The 18,899-nt window shown below is 45.8% G+C and overlaps 1 protein-coding gene across 8 annotated transcripts in view; it reads left to right on the top strand.

The window, feature by feature from the left end:
• The first annotated feature begins 681 nt into the window (after positions 1-681).
• LOC102084491 (fibronectin type-III domain-containing protein 3a-like) overlaps positions 682-18,899 on the top strand; it is a 37,966-nt gene continuing 19,748 nt past the window's right edge. Inside the window, exons 1-4 of one of the 8 annotated variants that reach the window (XM_065077373.1) lie at positions 682-823; positions 5,346-5,437; positions 15,780-15,914; positions 18,753-18,828. In XM_065077373.1, coding sequence (XP_064933445.1) covers positions 15,819-15,914; positions 18,753-18,828 — 172 coding nt within the window. In that variant the 5' untranslated portion in view covers positions 682-823; positions 5,346-5,437; positions 15,780-15,818. Of the gene's footprint in view, positions 824-1,027; positions 1,058-1,586; positions 1,781-1,858; positions 4,482-5,345; positions 5,438-15,116; positions 15,138-15,776; positions 15,915-18,752; positions 18,829-18,899 lie in introns of those variants that run through there. The other 7 variants (XM_065077370.1, XM_065077375.1, XM_005511810.3 and 4 more) reach the window with 7 other exon arrangements.

Below are 18,899 nucleotides of genomic sequence, written 5' to 3'. Positions count from 1 at the left end.
GCTTGGAGTGTCCCCAGCGCTCCGTGTCCCCAGGGTTTGGTGTCCCCAGGGCTGGGGACGCTCTGTCAGGACGTGGAGGACGGACGGAGCTGCCCTCTGGGATAACCAACTCCTCATTTTCACGAGCCGTTGACAAAATGTTGCCGTTTTGCTTTGCCCAATTAAGCAGTTGGTGTCACACCTCTGGCTTCTTACCATCAGCATTGATGCTTTTTGTATTATCACACACTATTACAGTTTGGGTCTTCTATGTGCTGCGACCCACCTGCCCCCCTGAGTTGGGTAGGAGGGAGATGAAATGGATAAAATGTGTAAAACACTGTATTTGTCCTGGTTTTGGCACAACAAGGGGACAGACGACACAGTTGGGCTCTGGTTTGGGGGTGGTGGGAGGTGACAGAACATCAGGGGCCACCAAGCCCGGCCCTGAGGGACAGGGCCCAGGGGCACCTCATGGGACACGGCCCAGGCCCCGGCCATGGCGGGATCACGGGCGCCGGCCGCTCCAGCCACCGCGGCACCTTTGTCTCCGCTCGGTGCCACCTCTGCCCTGAGGAGCCGCGTCCCCTCCTTCTCCCCCCAGCCCTTCCACGCCCGTCACCCACCCCGGGCCAGGGCTCCCGGCCGCGGCCTCCCAGCCACCTGCGGGCTCCCCCGCCGCAACCCCGCGCCTCTTTCCGCGGGAGCGGGTGGCTGGAGACGAAGATCGGCCCGGCCTGTGTGGTTGGCGCGCCCGCCCGCCCCCGGCCGGCGGCGCAGGCGCAGTGTCCGCATTCCATCATGGCGGAGCGGCGGGTTGGCGGTCGGCAGCGCCGGGGTTGAGGTAGGGGCTGCGGCGTCGCGCACGGGCAGTGCTGCCGCGGGGGCCGCCGCGACGCGGCCCGGGACGGGGGGCAGCTCCCGTGGGCTCCCCGCTTCTCTGCTGGGGGCTGGCGGGAGATGGGCGGCGGGGCCAGGCCGGGGGAGAGCGGCGCTCCCCGCCCAAGGCGCGGTGGGCAGTGCCAGGAGCGGGCGGCCGGCTCGACCCGCCGGCGGGAGCGGAGCGGAGCCCGCCGAGGTCGGAGCTGGGGGCGGGGAAGCGCCGGGTACCGGCCCGTCTGTGGCTGGAGGCGGCCGGGGGGGCGCAGCGAGGGGCCGTGTGGGGCGGGGGGGGAGCCGGGGCCGGAGGTGGTCAAGAGGACAAGCGGAACTTTAGGGTGTGGGGTGGGTGTTGTGGGGGGGAGCCCGGGGTGTGGAGCAGGTTTGGGGGGTGGACGTGGCGCACCGAGCAGGTGGGGGCGGCTGGATGTGCGGGGGAACAGGGGAGGAGAAGGGCTGTACGGATGGGCTGCCCCGTGGGGAGCCGGGGCTTTGGGGGTGCTGGGGGGGGGGGGGCGCTTAACGGGACAGCCCCGCGGAGCCGGCAGCGCCCGGGCGGGTGGGGGACCCAGCGGTGTCCCTGGGGGGGTGTCCCCGGGCCGGGTGTCCCCGGGCTCCCCGCATTCGCTGTTCCCGCCGCCCGTTCCCTCTTCTCTCCCCAACGCACTAATTCTCCGTCTCTCTCTTTCCCTTTCCTCGCCTTTTTTTCTTCTATTTCTGTAGGGGTTGAGATCTGAAGTCATGTCGTCCCCCCCCTCTCCAGCTTCCCCCTCGCCACCCCCCTTCCCCCGTTCTCCCTCCTCGGCAGCCGGAGCCGCTGCCTGCGAATGCCACGTAGCCTTCTAGTTGTTCCCCTTGGCTGATCAGCAGCTCCAGTACCAGACACCTCCCCCAGCTCCTCCTGGGGTCGGGGCAGGGGGAGGTCAGTCCTGTCATCTGCTGTTTGGGTGGTGACCATCTCTTCTTTTTTTTTTCTTTTTATCCTCCCCCGTTCTGCTTTCTCCCCCCTCTGCAAAGGTGGGGATCCTACCGTGACCGCTTTTCAGCGCAGTCCCATTTACTGCCTCTTGCAGAAGGCCGTTGACTCCAGCCCTGAGCGGTGTCTTTCCTGGGGAGGGCTGGGCGAGAAGCTCCGGGGGTTCGGGACCCCCAGCCGCCGCAGCCCCTCGGCCGCCTCTTATTTGCGGTGTTTCATGTGCAGCACAGCACAATAATATCTGAAAACGGGGTAGTAATGTGTTGCTGGCAGGTGTATTTGCTTCCGTGAGCAGCTCCTTCTCAGTTGCTTTCAGAGTTTTGCTTCTCTTTAAAATTTGCTGTTTGGATTTCTTGTTGGAATGATGGAAATTTTCTGTAAAGTTAATTTATTTTCAGAATTGAGGTTATATTGTATTTCAGTTTCTCTCCATTTTTTGCATATTTTAGGTCTTTTCTGTCCTGTGGTAGCTAGGTTTTTAGCACTGGCAGCCCTTCCTTGCTTTACCCGATGCCTGACTGTGAATATTGACACACAGAACCGCTGCAGATAAGTTCTTCAGCAGCCCTGGTCCGCATATGCCTATGGTCTGCGATTCCTAATGTTTTTATCTTTATGACACTTGTTTCAATAGGGAAATACTATCTCAGTCACAGATGGAAAGACTGAGGCACCGAAATATTTATGGCCCAAGGTCACGCAGGAAGTATGTGGTGAGGCAGGGAATTGAATCTAGATTTCCTGAGCCTCAGATTAGCATTTTAACCAGGGAAGCATCCTCCCTGCATTTTAAACCAATAAATTGACTTTGGAGTTAATATCCAGTATAAAAGAAAACACTTCTTGTTTTTTTCGGTATCTTTAGGAGTAAGAAGCAAAACACGAGTTGCTTCCCACGCTTGCATTCCTTTCCTCATTTTATGTAATTTGTATGTGAAAAAGGATAAGGTGGTAAAATAGGAAGGCCGTTGACTTTCTCGGGGCTCTGTGTGTGTAATCATGCATGTTGAAAACCAGCCAGCTGTTACGCTGTCCTCTCTTTTAGATCTCTCTACCTTCCTGCGTTCCAAAGTTTTGGAATGCTGTTGTTGTCTGCGAATAATTTGCTCTTAGCCAGGATCAAATAAATCTAATATTCTACAAAGCTGAGTCGACAGCAATCTACTTTGTGTTCAGCGTTATCCTTAGTTTGTGATTCTTAATCCAGCAACCTCTGAACAAACAGGGCTCGGGCTCCTGGAGCAAGATATTACAAGTTCTTCACTCCACTGGAGGCTCCGGATTGTTGCAGTGAGTTTTTGAGAAAATTGGCCCTAACTGCAGCTGAGCGGAGTTTGGACAATGAAGTGGACTAATTTCAACTTCTTGGGCTTGCTGTCTCCACAGATGCATATTACAGGCTGTTTTCATTCCTGCTCTATTAGGATAGATTATTTTTGTTTGTAAAAGCTGGTGGTTAATTTTACTACAGTGGTTTACTTGCCAATGGTTTTGGGGAATTGGATGTTAGAATAGCTTAAAACAATACTTCCCAGTGTATTCACCTTTCGAGAGAATGAAGATAACTTTGTCTACACAAATAGGTTTCCTGCCACAGTGCTTGATCACCAACTGCATCTTTCTTTGATGTGCTGAGACCAAATTTGCAACAAAGTTGAATATAAATGTTCTGTACGACGCTTTGAACGGGCTCTTGTTTGGGGTTCTTTTGACGGCTGGCGTTAGCATCATGTTGATTGTGTGGCTTGTCACACCCATGCCAACAATCTTTCATCTTCTATGTTTATTTTTAGGAAAGGTTTGGTGGGTCCTTACAAAGCGAGGTTTCATGTATACTGTGCGAACAGTAGAACTTGCGGCAATTGTGCTCACGAGAGCGAGTGCTGCCTTGGCAAAGCCCCGCTGGGAACACAGCGCGTTTGGGCGGTGTATGGGTGGAATGGTAGATCCGTTGGTGGACCCATTACTAAAAACTGTTTCAGAGTCTCTTTGAGTGAATTTCAAGCAAACTAAAATCCATGTTTTAAGCTTAGAAGACTGAAACTGGCACTTTGATATGATGACCAGGACTTGGAAAACTTCCTGTCAAGCTATAGAAGTAAGCTTCTAACTTCTAAGAAAAGAGCTGGGGAGGCATTCTTACAATATTCTGCACCAGAATCATGAGCCTAGTTAGATTTTTCCCTAGTTAGATATTTTCCCTTCCCTAGTTAGATATTTTCTGAACTTCCTGACATCATTTCATTTGACCAGGGCAGAGTTTTAAATTTAAATCTCTGAAAGGAGGTGAGAATCCCCCAATATTAGTAATACCGCAACAGTCAAAAGACTTCAGGAAAAAGAATTACATTTCGCACTTCTGATTTTGCTATGTCTCAAAAAGATGGGGTCTGAACTGGGGTATTTAAAACTGTGGTTCCTCATTGCTGCCGTTTCAAGGCTGGTGAATACCAGAGGAGTAACCTTTTCCTTTTTTCCACCTGTTTTTAGCACGTTGTCATGAAGCTTTCCAAAGTCAGGATGGTTAGTTTGGAGCTGTTATCTTTGCTGCCAGACAGACCTTCACTGAAAAGTTTTGGATTCCTGAGTGAGGAGCACACACTGAAGTCTTTATTGCATTCTTGAAGAGCTTATTGTAAAAGCAGCGGTAATTTATTCTTTCGGTGGTGCTAACACAACCCTTTCTGTGTATTGACCAGCAAAGACAGACCGCTGGCTCTGCGCCCTTAGTCTGTTCCAGTCTCAGTGTAAATCTGCTCTTGCTCCCCGTATCTTGACTGATGTGGAAAATGCCTCCCTTGCTCAAGCTGGAGAAAGGCGATGATTTTTAGGCTATTAAATATAACGTTTTGACTGGCTCCTGTTCGTTACCTTCTCCTGCTGGAGCACCTTTAGCGGAGCGGTTTCTAGAATAAAGCTGCGCTGCCCCGGAACAGAAACCTCTGATTGTGTTTTCCAGATTGTACGATTTATGGCTTTTTTTAGTGTCCCCTATCTAAAGATAAATACTTTCATGATAATTTAAATCTGAACACATTCACATATTTTTTTGAAATGTGATTTTTTTTTTTCATCATTATTGTTATATAGAGGAATAGAGCATAGATAACTAAGTAAATGCACTTAATTACCAGAGAATGTGCTTCATTTGGGAACCATCTTCATAGGGTTCAAGTTACCTTTTAGTAATTAGATTATAGACAAGCAGTGGAGCGTCTTTGGCTAATATAGCATTAAATATATCTGCAGTGTTTACACAGTTGTCAGGTTTTGCGTTCTGTGCATACTGAATAGATGCAAGAAAGCTGTGTAAGGTCTCCTGGTTCTTTCCCAGCGGAGTCTTCCTTGAGTTTTATTTGCTGTTTCTAGCAGAGTTAATCAGTGGCTCTTCTCTAACGGCTTTTGCTGTCTTACTGAATGCGGATTGTTTGCTGCACCTTTTTTTCCTGAGGACTTTATGTTTGCCAAGTCACTAGAAAAGAAATTCCTGTTACTTTTTTCTTGTGTGCAGAAAGAAGAGCGAGGGACAGCACAGCACATTGCGGCCGCTCACCGGGTAACACTGATCAGCAGGAGCAAATTCAAGTCAGGAGAGTGTCAAAGGTAATTAGACATAACTTACTATTCTCCCAGATTTTGTGAAGCATTTTTCCCTGTTAAGTCCCTAATACTTTAAGGTGGAATAATGTTAAAGTATTTGACCGCTTCCTAAACTTAAGATGCCTTTTTTTTTCCTGGAAGAAATTGTTTGATAACATATTATCAAATGGAAAAAATGAACTGAGGAAGGAAGAACTGATAGAGTTCTTGAAGCAAGAAGAGGTTTGGTATTTCCACAGAAACATTATTGATGGTATGAGGTAGCAACCTTATCTTCACATAACATTCTCTCTCTCGCTTTCCCTCACCCCTGTAGCTGGACATGTTGTCTTAGAGAGCCTTGTGTTATTGGCCTTTGGATAAAGTCAGTTCTGGTTGTAGTGAAATGCGTTTCCTGGGCAGGACAGCACTCAGGTGGGTGGTTGCGAACATGCAAGTGACTAACTAGGTACCTTACTCAGATACTTTTAGTTGGAGTCCATGGAACTGAGCTCCTCAGACACAGAATTGCTCAGGTCGTGGAACTGACCTGCTCCAAAAGCAGAAGCAGTCTGTCGGAGGACTGGCACGGCATGGCCCGGCTGAGAGCAGGAGCCCTCCCGCTTGCTGCTTCCTTATTAATGAAGGTTCCTGTGACTTGTCTTTTGTTGTACAACACTGCAAGACTCTTACGTGAAACCATAGCAGTTGCGTTCTTAAAAATACAAGCAGCCAAAAGTAAAGATGAGTTTTAGAAACTGTGGGCTATGTCAGTGTGTTTTACACTGGAGGGCAATAAGCAGATGCATTGTAAAGTATTTGTGAATCAGAAAGCACCTGTTTGATGTAAAGACATAGAACGGTTGTTCCATCTTTTGGAGAGCTGATGTGAGTTTTCCTGTGATGGGGGATTATCTGTGCTGTCATCAGGTCCCCCTCTAATGAAGTAGTTTTCATGTCACGACTTTGCTCTATAATTCAGTGTAACATGCTCGTCTCAGCTTTGTAAAGAGCAGTTTAGCTGTTTTTCCCAGGCCCCATCTTGTTTGGTTTGCAACAGAAGAAATGGTAACTAATCAATGTAGAATAGAATGTGATGTGAAGCTGCGTCAGTGAGTCTTTGGGGAGAAAAGCTGGGGGTGTCCTGTGAGCAAAAGGTCAATCAGCACATAGATTTCTTACAAGACACAAAAAAATTGCTAACTATATTATTATAGTCTCCTAGAGCTGTTTTGGGGAGGAAAGTCATTTGACCGTGTTACATATGGGTTTATAAATTTACATGAAGTATTTTAATCTGCTGTTCCATGCCCTTTATTAAGTAACTTTAACATTGATATCTCTGTAGTGGGATGAGTTGCTTTCGGTTCTGCTGTGTGAAGTATTGGAGTGTTGCGAGCCAGCAGGGCGATCTGCACCATTAACACGTAACCGCAGTGGGGTTCGTAGTGCTATGGTGACCTGAGATTTCTTAAAATATAAACTTTATAAAACATACACTGTCGTCCTTAGGTTCTTCAAAACTGTGATAACTGATACTTATGCTCTTATGTAAAGGTGTGTTGTGCTTGTAGCAGGTTAGCTGCCTTACCAATAAATATTTAAAGCTCAAGTATAGAAGCAAATTATTTTAGTGTGTCCCCACGCATCAGCTGAACTGGGTTATGGTTATATGTGTGTTCCAAATGCTGAGCAAAGTGTTTGCGTAAACCCCACGTATGATCTCGTACTCGTGCCTTACCTTGCATTTTCCATGAACTGAAAAAGTGCACGTGGTCTGTTACTGTGAGACTGCTCAGCTGTGGTAGTTCAAGTAATTTATGGGGGTGTTTTAGCCCTTGGTTTAAGTATAAGCTGTTTTAACCAGACTCATTTGTTGCGCTGTGCAGCTGAAGTGTTACAGCACGAACCTCTTCGCATGTTGCACAAGGGAAAGAGTCTTCAGTCTGTGTATCAAAATAATTCTTCCGTGCTTGCAGTTTGCATACTCTCCCACCATTTGAAGAAAACCTTTGCTTTTGCTGTATTTCTGTGCTTGTTTTTGAAGCCGTATTTTGTAAGGGAGTTTTTCAATTAAAAAGCTTATTTGCATCAGTGCATGGACAGGATACCCCAAGCACATTTCTGATTCGCAGAAGCAGGTTGAATCAGAGCTGGTGGAAAATCAGCCTTTGCTTTCCTTAGTGCCCACAGAAACCTGAAAGCAAACTCCTGCTTGCGTTCATCTTGTCAAGTCCTGATGTTACTTCTGTTTTGTCGGACTAGACGCCCGCTGGCACTGAGCAGTCTGGTGGTAGGGAGCCCTTCCTGGAGATGGAGCTGCTAGTGCTGGGTTTGATAATCCGGATGATTGCTCTCAGAGTCAAGTTTAAAACAAAAAATCAATAGTTGTTCAAGATGTGCAATGCAACCCTTTGGAAGAGAACTTCTGGATCAGATCCCACTGGTGTCACACCAGCTTTGTGTGTGTGTCTGCCATCCCATAACACTCTCTGGGTTGATTTAGGACAGGTGCTACCCAGCTCTGGCACCAACAAAAGCTGAGTTTTGGTGTTTCCCTGGCGTAATCACCAGAGGTTTCACTGGCTTGGCAAACACGCAGCGCGTTTGGTGTCTGGAAATACAATGTGTACAACAAGGGAGAAAAGCCGCTGAAGTTCACCCGCTGGCTGCTCCTCCGGCAGCTCCTCCTTGAGGGTGACAGGAAAAGCTTCTAAAAATACTTAATACTTCTCCCTTGCTCTGAAGGAGGTATTCCTCACGTACAGGGTGCTTTGGAGTGTTCATTCCCCTTGCGGTGGACTTGTCCGCACATACAGTAGCCATTTCTTTGAATTGTTTCCAGTCTTGGAAATAGAATGTTTTGCCCTGAAAGTGACAAAGATTGGTAAATAAATGTGCAGAACTTGTTTCCTTTACAGGGGGAAATTATCGTAGAAGGAATTCAAATTTACCTTCCACTTCAAGACCAAATTTGTCCCATAGGAAAGAATTTGACTTAGTTATCCAGATATGTAACGTGTGTTTCAGAATCTCGGAGCACGTGCAGCTCCCTGTAGAAACTTGCAGTTCCCATCTTGTAAATCTTGGCACGGTTTCAAACATGTTGCTTCATCTGTTCAGGTCTGGAGTTATGCAAAGGTGTAAATTCTGGTCACCTTTTTGCTGACCAGTTCAGGCTTCTCTGTGGCCATTACAGCATTATCACCAAGGTTCGTTTTCAGGGACGTAAGAGGTCTTGTGTTGGTTAGAGTATAGTGTTGTCTTTCTAGAGTTGGGTGTGTTTTATTTGCAGATCAGTACACAGTTGGCTTTCCAGCTGTTCTTTACCGCTGAGAGCGTTCTGACTGCACCGCAAGACCTCAGAGGCCGCCGTCGCTGCCTTTGGCCTTTGTCGGGTTTTCCTTTCTCATCTGTTCTCATGCTTTTCATTTCAGCAGCGTGCTCTGCTTCTTGGGACCCTGGGCAGAAGTGGTTTTGGAATTACTTTTCAATGAACCACGGTCTGTTATTTCTGTAACTTCTGAGTGGCTTAGGTAGACATTTGGGTACAGAATTTCGGTAGTACGTTGTTAATGTGTGAATAAACTGGTTTCCTTCAAGGCCTGAACAACCAGAACAATGTTTGGAAATTCAGGGGCCATGGTTTCACACTTAAAAAATCATATTTAAAATAAATATGTTGTTACATTGCGTTTATTAAAAGCTTTTTCATACAAGTTTGACAGTGTCGTGCTTTGTGTAGCTTTAGGACGTTAAAATGAGTAACTTGACTTCTCCCAGAATATGTGATCAATCCTGCCGGCGGAAAGAAGCACTCAGGTTTGCCTTTCAGTACTTTTCTTTTTAAACAACATTGATATCTCCATCCCATTACTTCTTAAAAACGGAAGTGAGAATGGAACACTTGAAGGGCTCGGTCCTGGGGGTGTTCAGCTCCAGCACTCCCTGAGCTGGAAAAGGACCTTTCGGGAATGACTGGCGTCCGTTTCATGGGGCCGGTCACTTAGGGAGCAGCACAGAATTGTGTAGGATGTGACATAAAATAACCAAAACAACAAAGAAAAGTATTTATCTAAAAATAATGTAATGTTTGCATTACAGAAGTTGTTAATGCAAACTTTACAGGCCCCATAAATGAATCGTTGAGAGGACAGACGTGGTCCTAATATGACCAGTGAGGTGGTTGTTAAAGAACGGCTCAAATCAAGTGTCCTTTGGGCACTGACAGATAACTTCTTCCCAACTCCAGTTGTGAACAGTGGCGTTTCTCTTGTGACGAGCAGCAGGAAGTTCAGCGGTCCCGGGGAAGATGCTGTGGCCCCATCAGTGGGCACTTGCTGGTTCTGTCCCCATGGAGCAGATCTCTCCAATCTCGAGAGATGCAGTTTCAGGCTAGAAAGGAATTCTTCAGTGCTAAAATAATTCTTCCGCATTGTGGGCGGTTGCTTGTGTAGTTTCTATTTGAGGGTGGAGTGGGACAATTGTTTTTATGGCTTTCCTGGCACAGTCATGTCAGGAACCTGATCCAGATGGGTAAGGGCAGGTGAAAGTTGATATTGGCTCTTCTGTCAAAGTTCCCATGGGTCTTGGTACGTTGTGTCTGCTGTTTCGCTGGGGTTTTGGGGTTTTTTGTTAAACAAGCATGTAAGGAACAGTTAAACTTTTTGGAAAACACGGAGAAATGTTTTGGGGTTGACACTTTTTTAGATCTCCAAAGAGGAAAAATAAATGTGAGTTTCTAGAAGCAAAGAGCGGGCGCAGAGTGCAGGAGCCTCGGACTGCGCTCTGGAGCGGGGACGGGCACTTTGGTGGGGTGTTTTGTTGTACTCGGTCAGAATTGCGAGCTCCTGGCAATACCTACATCAGTATGACATCAGGCTTTCCAGCTGGAAGTATTAAAAACGTTGAGCGTGTTTGTTGGGTAAGTCATGAAGAAGGTTTTCACATCCAGGTCCTGGTGCCCTTCTGGCTGGAAGCCCAACTTACACGGGATGGGGCAGACAAATCCACTCGGGTGGCATTAGAAATTATTTCCACCGTTTGAACCAAGCCATGTATTTAGTTGTGAAGAGCTGACTGTTCGGAGCCATGGTGGTCTCTGCAGAGTCGAGCTTAAACTGAGCTTCTGTTCAGTCTCTCATTCCCTTAATTTTGCTCAAAGTAAACCAGTCCACCTAGAAGGCCTCGTGTGTGGTCCTGTGGCAGAGGAGAACTATTTTAGGATTGGGATGATATCTTAAATACCTTGTTAATACTGTTTATTTGAAAAACTTGGGTGGGAGAGGGTAGCGCTTATATATATATATATATATATATATATATATATGTATGTATTTCTTCCCCCCAACACCCCCCAAATGTTTCCTGCCTCAGAATTGCAGGCGGCCTACATTTCAAATCAAGGTTTTTTTAGAATTCATAAATAAGGTTTGGTCTCTCTGACGAGGCCGTTCCTTAGCCTGAGCTTGGGGGTGACTTTTGCGTCTAATCTTACAGTGTTTTCACAAACTTTGGAGATCACAGATGCAAAATGTAACTGACAGGCTAAAGTGTGTTTAAAATACTCCGAAGTGTGTTGGCGAGAGTTCTGCTGGAGTTTTGGGCATGGCAGCATCTCAGTGTTTTCTGTATCAGAACACAGGAGGTTCAGTCCCGATGTGCCCACAGATCCGGTTCTAGAGGTGACTTTTTTCCAAAGGTCAAAGACAAAATGAAACATCAAGTCTCCATTTAAGGAATAAGCTCCTTGGAACAGGTTTTTTTTCCATATGAAATCCAGCACATGCTATAGTGAAGATTCAGTCTTTGTGATAGCTTCTGTGTGGGATTAGAAACTTATTTGCTGTTTATGAAATGTGCTCAGCTTCTTCTCCGGCCAGTGTTCTCCCCATTCAGGTTGTGTGTGATGTATCACAGTATCACAGTATGTTTGGGATTGGAAGGGACCTCAAAAGATCATCCAGTCCAATCCCCCTGCTGGAGCAGGAACACCCAGATGAGGTTACACAGGAAGGTGTCCAGGCGGGTTGGAATGTCTGCAGAGGAGGAGACTCCACAACCCCCTGTGCAGCCTGTTCCAGGCTCTGCCACCCTCGCCAGGAACAAGTGTCTTCTCAAATTTAAGTGGAACCTCTTGTGTTCCAGCTTGATCCCATTACCCCTTGTCCTATCATTGTTTGCCACCGAGAAGAGCCTGGCTCCATCCTCATGGCACTCACCCTTTATATATTTATAAACATTAATGAGGTCCCCCCTCAGTCTCCTCTTCTCCAAACTAAAGAGCCCCAGCTCCCTCAGCCTTTCTTCATAAGGGAGATGCTCCACTCCCTTAATCATCTTGGTTGCCCTACGCTGGACCCTCTCCAGCAGTTCCCTGTCCTGCTGGAACTGAGGGGCCACAACTGGACACAATATTCCAGGTGTGGTCTCCCCAGGGCGGAGTAGAGGGGCAGGAGAACCTCTCTGACCTACTGACCACCCCCTTCTAACCCACCCCAGGTACCATTGGCCTTCGTGGCCACAAGGGCCCAGTGCTGGCTCATGGTCATCCTGTTGTCTACCAGGACCCCCAGGTCCCTTTCCCCTACGCTGCTCTCTAATATGTAATTTCCCAACCTATACTGGAACCTGGGGTTGTTCCTGCCCAGATGCAGGACTCTACACTTGCCCTTGTTAAATTCCATCAGGAGATGTCTTTCTGGAGAGAGGTTTTTGGTACACTAGGAAAGTATTTTGATATAGCAGGGTTGCTAAGACTTGCCCGATATATAATTCTGCTACATATTTGCACTGTAGATAATCTGATATTCTATTAACATGACTACAGCATGATGTCATTCCGATGAAAAGGATATTTTTAGCGTATTATTTTTTCTTACTTTATGCAGCGCTGTAACCCAAGTCTGATGGGCATACAGAGGGTTTGTTTTCACGTGCACTGCGTTGCAAGTCCCTGTTCCTGCCGAAGGAGGAGCCGCGTCTGTGAAGCTGTGGAGGTGCTGCTGGTGTTACTGGTGGCTGCCGCTTGCACAGCAAAACGATTCCAATCGTAACCTTTTCTTAGAGGTGTTGCTGTTCTAATTTTGAAACTATTTTAGACTGGTTTTTATTTCAATTTCCAGACATCTCCCGATAATCCCCCGTGTTTTCCAGGCTTAAGGTGTGATGATCTAGCACCAGATAGGCTTGAATGAGCTGCCTTTGCTTTCCTGGTTTGCACAGGAGCACAATAGCTGGTTTCATTTAGTTTAAAATGTATTTTTAATGTTGTGAAATAAGTAACAAAATATTTCCGCTTTTTAGATGCGCCTTGAGCAATAATCTTTGAAAGCAGCGGCCCCAGCTATTCCTGGGGTAGATTGCTGTTAGCTTAGCAATGTGATAGCCACTGTTACTTCTTCCAGCTTTGACTCAGGAGGTTTATTTTTGAGATGGTTAGTCCCAGTTCTCTTTGTTTTAATGGCTGTGATGCCGTGTGGGCTGAATGCATCCTTCAGCTCAGACAAGCTTTGGGAATGACCTTTAGCTGGCGTCTAATAGAAACCACGGTAAAGAAATGAATCAGACCAGAAGTGCCCTTGCAATATAAATTAAACTATTTAATCCCACACCGACTCAAAAATCTCCAGTGCCTGGTGACAAAGTGCTGGAAGGCACCTCTACACATTCTGCTGCTGGCGCATACAGAATCATTCACTAGTTCTCAGCATCTTCCTTTGCGACTCTGAAGATGACACATTTGCCTAGTCTTTAATGCTCGCAGGTGGGACTTTTGGTTCTTTTCAGTCTAGAATTTAAATTGTTGTGCGTTAGCTCACCTTGAATGCCAACGCAGCCTGTGGATTCTTAGTGCAAACGCTGCTTTGTTCTCTTCTTTCTTCCCTTGGCCCTTTGGGCAGCCAGCAGTAGTGGGGCTGGATTCGTCCTGCAGAGCGGCCGCGGGGCTGGGAACGGCTTCTCAGCACCCGCCTCTGGTTCTTCGTTTTGTTTTCCAGGAAATTGTGCTGAGTACGTAATAACTTTTCAGGAATTCTCCTCTTATTTACCCAAATAACACCTACTTCCTTGAGCGAAACAGGGACTTTGGGAGGCGCAGTCGTTGATACGATGTTCGGTGGGAAGGTTTTCTTCTCCTTGAAAGGTTTGACCCGTTACGCTGGAGAGAGGTCGAGTCCCATGTCCCAGCAGAGGTGGTGCCTTCAGGGCGTCAGTGCCATTTGCTGCTCTCTTAGCAGTATTTGCAAGTGCTCTAAAAGCAAAAACACTTGGGTTTTTACCAAGTCCATCAGTATACGGTGGGATTTTCTTCTTTACGATGCCTGTTCAGCCCCTCACAGGCACCTGGGCCCAGCTGGGCGGCAAAATGTTGGCATTTGGAGGCAAGTGAAACCGCCCAAGAGTTATTTAAATGGTTTCGTTTACGCCAGTACTTCTATTTTCTCTGCCCATATGGAGGTTCCTACTATGAAATTGTATTTGCTATTTTGGGAGGTTGCTGTTAGCTGTATAAAAACATTCATTTCGTAATACTCCAAGTATTGAGTTCTTCCTCTGAAAAATGGGAGGTTGCAGCACTACGTAGAATGTTGTGTGTGTGTAAGTGTAAATCTGCCTGTGTCGTTGGGCAGTAGATTAAGGATTCTGAACCCCACAATGAGTCCTGAGTCCCCCGTGCTGCTCACTGGTGGGGACAAAGGCTCGGACACTTCTCTTCAGAGAACTGAGATAGCAGAGACTGCGTTAGAAACTTTGAACCTGTATTTAAAACTGCAGGTGGTATTGGGACTTGGTTTGTACAGCTGGTTATTTTGGTTGGTTGAATACTTGAATGCAGATGTAGTTGCTTTTTGGCGAAGGGTTTTCCCCTTTGTGTTAAGTGCTAATTTCTGTCGTCTTTGAGGTTCTTAGATGAAAGAGGTTGAGACAATACACATATATAAAGTAGCTTCAATCTGCCTGTGTCAACTGAACTGCTATTGTGGCTCATAAGCCTTAGATCTAACCTCTAAAAATGGGAGAGATGTAATGGAAGAAACTTCTGCCTTCGTGTTAACACGCATCACCATGCAGGTGTTTTTCAGTGGAATAGTTCTATGCACTCAGATGAGTTTGTTTCCTTGGCAGGGCTAATTCCAAATCCGACAAATAAGATGGAAGATTATTTTATTCGGGAAATCAATAACATTCTAGGGTGGTTAAGTATATTTAGGACAAACCGGATACCAACTGAAGCTTTTATTCCAGACGCTTTCTGAACGAAATGAGTTAGCGCCAGAAGAAGTGCTAACGGCCAGGCTGTGATATTCCTCCCATTGTTGGTGATTTGGTAATTCAGCCCTACAATTACAGAATTAATCACGCGTTTTCCTTTTTCTTTTTTTCCCAACCATGTTTCCGTGCTGGTTTTGTTTTGATATTACTTTGTATCTTTAATTGAATGAATTGGACTGTCCTAACCGCATTTTGTCTTCCGCCTGGGTTTATAGGAGGTGATGGGAAGGGAGAAGGAAATGTCAGCGTTTCCTGTATCCTGTTATCTTGTGCTTTTTACGGCTGCTGAATTAACTACATGCTGAACATTCACTGGTATTTGGGTTGTATTTTGACGTTTGGATTGTATTTGTACTTACTGTAATTGCGGATGACTGTGTAGAAGCGCAGAACTACGCAGCGCTTTCCATCTGCAGTTCTCCACGGTGCTGGTTAAGGCCATTTGTCCAAGGTGCTCTGCTCGCTTGTGACGACTGACATGGACACGTAGGATGGGAATGATTTGCCTTAAAACTTGCGTTCTGGAGTACAGGCAATTTCGAAATTGTAACTACAAGTTTAGGAATGGAGTGTTGCATAAATGGAAATTATGCTACTGTGTAATTGCTTCACTTAGCAATTTCATGGCTCGTGGCATGTCAAGTTGAATATGCGTGATGTGTATTTGAAGAGTGTGTTTTTGGAAGAAGGATATTCCAGTGCCTAAAAAGGAAAAGTAGGATAACGTATTAGAATAATTGGGTGTGCTCCATAATGAGGAGCTTGGATATACGGCGCTTTCAAGACCATCAGTTTGCACGAGTGTTTAAACGTGCAATGAAACTAGAAGTGGACGTTTTATTTAGAGTCAGTTTATTTGAAAGTCTTTGGGGAGAGCTGAGGAGTGTTGGAGTCTGAGATTTGCCTACTGAGTTTTCAAATGCTCTCGAATTGCTGTCGTAAAGGAGCCGATATCATAGTGCAAGTGTTTGTTTTGTGGGCAGGCGCTGTTGTGTTTTTCTTCTGGACCGTTGGTATCAAGTTTGGCAAAAGAAGGAAATGATTATTTGGGAGAGACATATGTAACGTTACCGCTCTCTTTGTGTTTCAGCAGCGGTGGACGTGAGCAGCTGCCCATGAATGGTTTCCAGACATGATGGCCGACCAGCCGCCTCCACTGGAAGCGACGCCGCTCCTGAACGAAGTGCCAATTCTACCTCACATGGTGAATGGGGACAGCATCCAACAGGCGAGTAAATCCTCCAGTTAGGACAATTCACTGTGGGAGCGGGGATTTCAACATTCAAGAGTGGTGTAGAAAACAGAACAGACAAAAAAACTGGTTGTTGTACAACTTGCGTGATGGCTGAAAGACAATGAGGCTTGGAATAAAGGAGCTACGATGCGGATTTGCGGCGTTAGAAAAGCACGTGGTTCTCGGCGCTGGCATCAGTGAAACAGAAGTACAGAGAGAGGAAGAAAATCATTCAACATTCATATGGTGGAAATGTGAAAGGATTGCAAATAAAAAGGAGTTTTTGTTATATGCGTCAAAGTGCTTTAAAATTAAACTAAAATCAAAGAATGAAAGGAAAAAGTGTAAAATATGGATTTAATAAAGCACTAGGGATTTGAGAGCTTGTCTTAAAGCTCATGTAAAATAATCAATAAAGATAACCAGGTGGGTGCAGTGCCCCGAACCAAGTGGTGTTTTGCAGGGAAATGAGAGAAAAGACCTTGGCTTCTTGATGTTAAGTATCTTCATTAATAATTACAGTGCAGTAGTGAAACCTGAGTATATTTAGTTGAAACTTTAGAATTTTCTTGGACACAACCCTTCAGAAGTGCCGGGTGTGATTAGAAATACGGGCAAAAGTGGAAGCAAAGCAACTTGAGGCAGAAGCTTGTGTAAGTGATCAGTAAACTCAAAGTGAATTTACTGGCTTGATTCTATAAAAACAAAACATAAATTTGAAGGTGTTTTGTTCCTGGAGATACATAATGATTTTGTTGAAGCAAGGGACAAAACTGCCAATTGCTTTAATCCGTTCGATATATAACTTGAAGCGCCTGATGCTGATTGAAATAGGAATTAGGGGATTAATCCAGAAGGAAAAGTTGCATGAAAGTTTCCAGAGGATAACTGGCATATGAAATGATTATGAAGGGTAACAGCGAAGACCTTGGCTTGTTTGAATGTGTGGGGGATAAACAGGGTACAACAAAGCAGTCCTGAATTGTTGAGGGTCTGATAGACCATAAAAGCTGCAAAGTTTAAATGAGATAGCAGCTGGGGAAGGAGGAGAGCTCTGCATTGCTTCCATTGTCGTATACTTGGAAAAATAGGTTTGATTTAAAAGAAAAGAAGTCTACTCTGCTTTTTTTCCTCAGACTCTGGAGATAAAAGTACAATAAGTGTGTCTGAAATAAATAAAGCTATAAGGTCTCTGAGCTCATTCTGAAGTTCCAGCAGTAGCACTGTGAAATTGTAGCCCCTGCCCAGCTGTGAGGTTTTTCTGTAGGTGCCGTTTCGTGTTACACGAGGAGAAGGGATCAAGTAGATCTCTCTGGACCCCGTCTCCATAGCAGTGTGTCCAGCACGGCTGGTACAGAGCAGCGTGTGCAGTACTGCCGCGCATTGGATGACCCAGCGGCCGTGGCGGGAGTGCTGGGGGCCAGTGGAGGCGATTGCAGGCACTGAGCTTTACGAATGAAAGAGGAGAAAAAAGGTACAAACCGTCCTATCTTGGAGATGCGTGGGGAAAATGGCATTGGAAGAGTACACTGAAGACTGATAGTCCTCGAGACTTAAAACTGAATCACGTTGGAAATAATGACTGTCTAGTGACAAATCTTCATGGGGCCAGGAACACGATTTCATGTTGAAGTGCCAACATTTTTCACTCTAATGTGTGCGTATAAACAACCGCATCGTGTTGCAATCACATTTACAAGTTTGCTTTTAAATAGAGTAACTTAGTAGCCTTATTAACACAGATGACTTTGAACTCTTTCTGTGCAGTGCTGTGCAGGATGGGCTGTTACGGGCTATCAGCCAGTGGCTTGGTTTTCAGAAGTGGTTGTGTGCAACACGTTGAGGTGTTGCCATCTGTGCCTCTAACTTGGCTTAGATTGCCTGCTCAGAAGCACGCTGCCTTCCTGGAGGTTTCCCTTGGTGGAAGGGAGATGGAACCGCATTTTTTCGTTAATTATTGTGAGTCATTCCTCTTGAGACATTGCCCCGTGCATTCCTGACATTCCAGCCTCGGCCGCTCTGCAGCCCTGTGATTACACCGCTCGCCTATGAGTTCACTTAATAGTTTCCTGAACTATTGGTAAGAACTTCAGTTAGTTTAAACCTGTTCCCGAGATCCGGCACATTCCCTGGATTTCTAAATCTTTCCTGCCTCCGAATTTCCTCGCCCGGCACAAACCATCTGTCCTGGTTCTTTGTGCAAATCCCTGGCCCTTTATCGTCTGTTTTCCTTAAACAAGTGACATCACTTTACTCTTGAAGTCAGAAATGTACTTGTATCCTGAAACGACAGATCTGCGTAAGCTTCAGGGGTTTTAATTCTGCCATTTGAAAAAGTCTTGTCAGTCATCGGTCCGACTCGTGGAACCGTAAGAAGTGTTACCGGCGGGCTAAAGGGCCTTTCTGAGCGGGCTGGTTGTTTTACTCGTGTCCAGAAGCGACTCGTCTACCTCAGGTAAAACTGTCGTAGGCAAAGTGAGGAAAGAAAGAAGGTGAATTTTATTAATAGGCATTTTATTGCTTCAGTAGAAGAAAAAGCAGTGTGAAAATATTGACAATAGAAGCTTAGTTAATTATTTTGAGCGTGTCAAGGGAAGCACTTCTTGTAGTAATTGGAGAAAAATACTGATTGTGTAAAACTAGTGGTTTGATGTGAAAGTAGAGAGACATTTCATTCTGCCCCTCCCTGTTTGTCATCTTGCTTCGTTGCTCTCTGAAGCTGCCGCAGCTGTATGGTTTTAGTCTGCCCTGTGGGTATAGGGTACAGCTGCGTTTTCTTTCCTGAGTAATTTCAAAAATTGAAAATAAACCCACCTCTTTTGTTTTCTACAGGTTATTCTTGTACAGGTGAACCCAGGTGAAACATTTACGATTACAACTGAAGATGGACACATTCAGTGTATTCAAGGTAAAGGAAAAACTGAAGTACCAAATCCAAATGTTTCGATGCTGGAAATGTTATTACTGGTATTTGTCTGT

Source organism: Columba livia, chromosome 12 (assembly GCF_036013475.1).
Source record: "Columba livia isolate bColLiv1 breed racing homer chromosome 12, bColLiv1.pat.W.v2, whole genome shotgun sequence".
In the NCBI taxonomy this organism is placed as follows: Eukaryota; Metazoa; Chordata; class Aves; order Columbiformes; family Columbidae; genus Columba; species Columba livia.
This window is presented reverse-complemented; position numbering and strand designations above follow the sequence as displayed.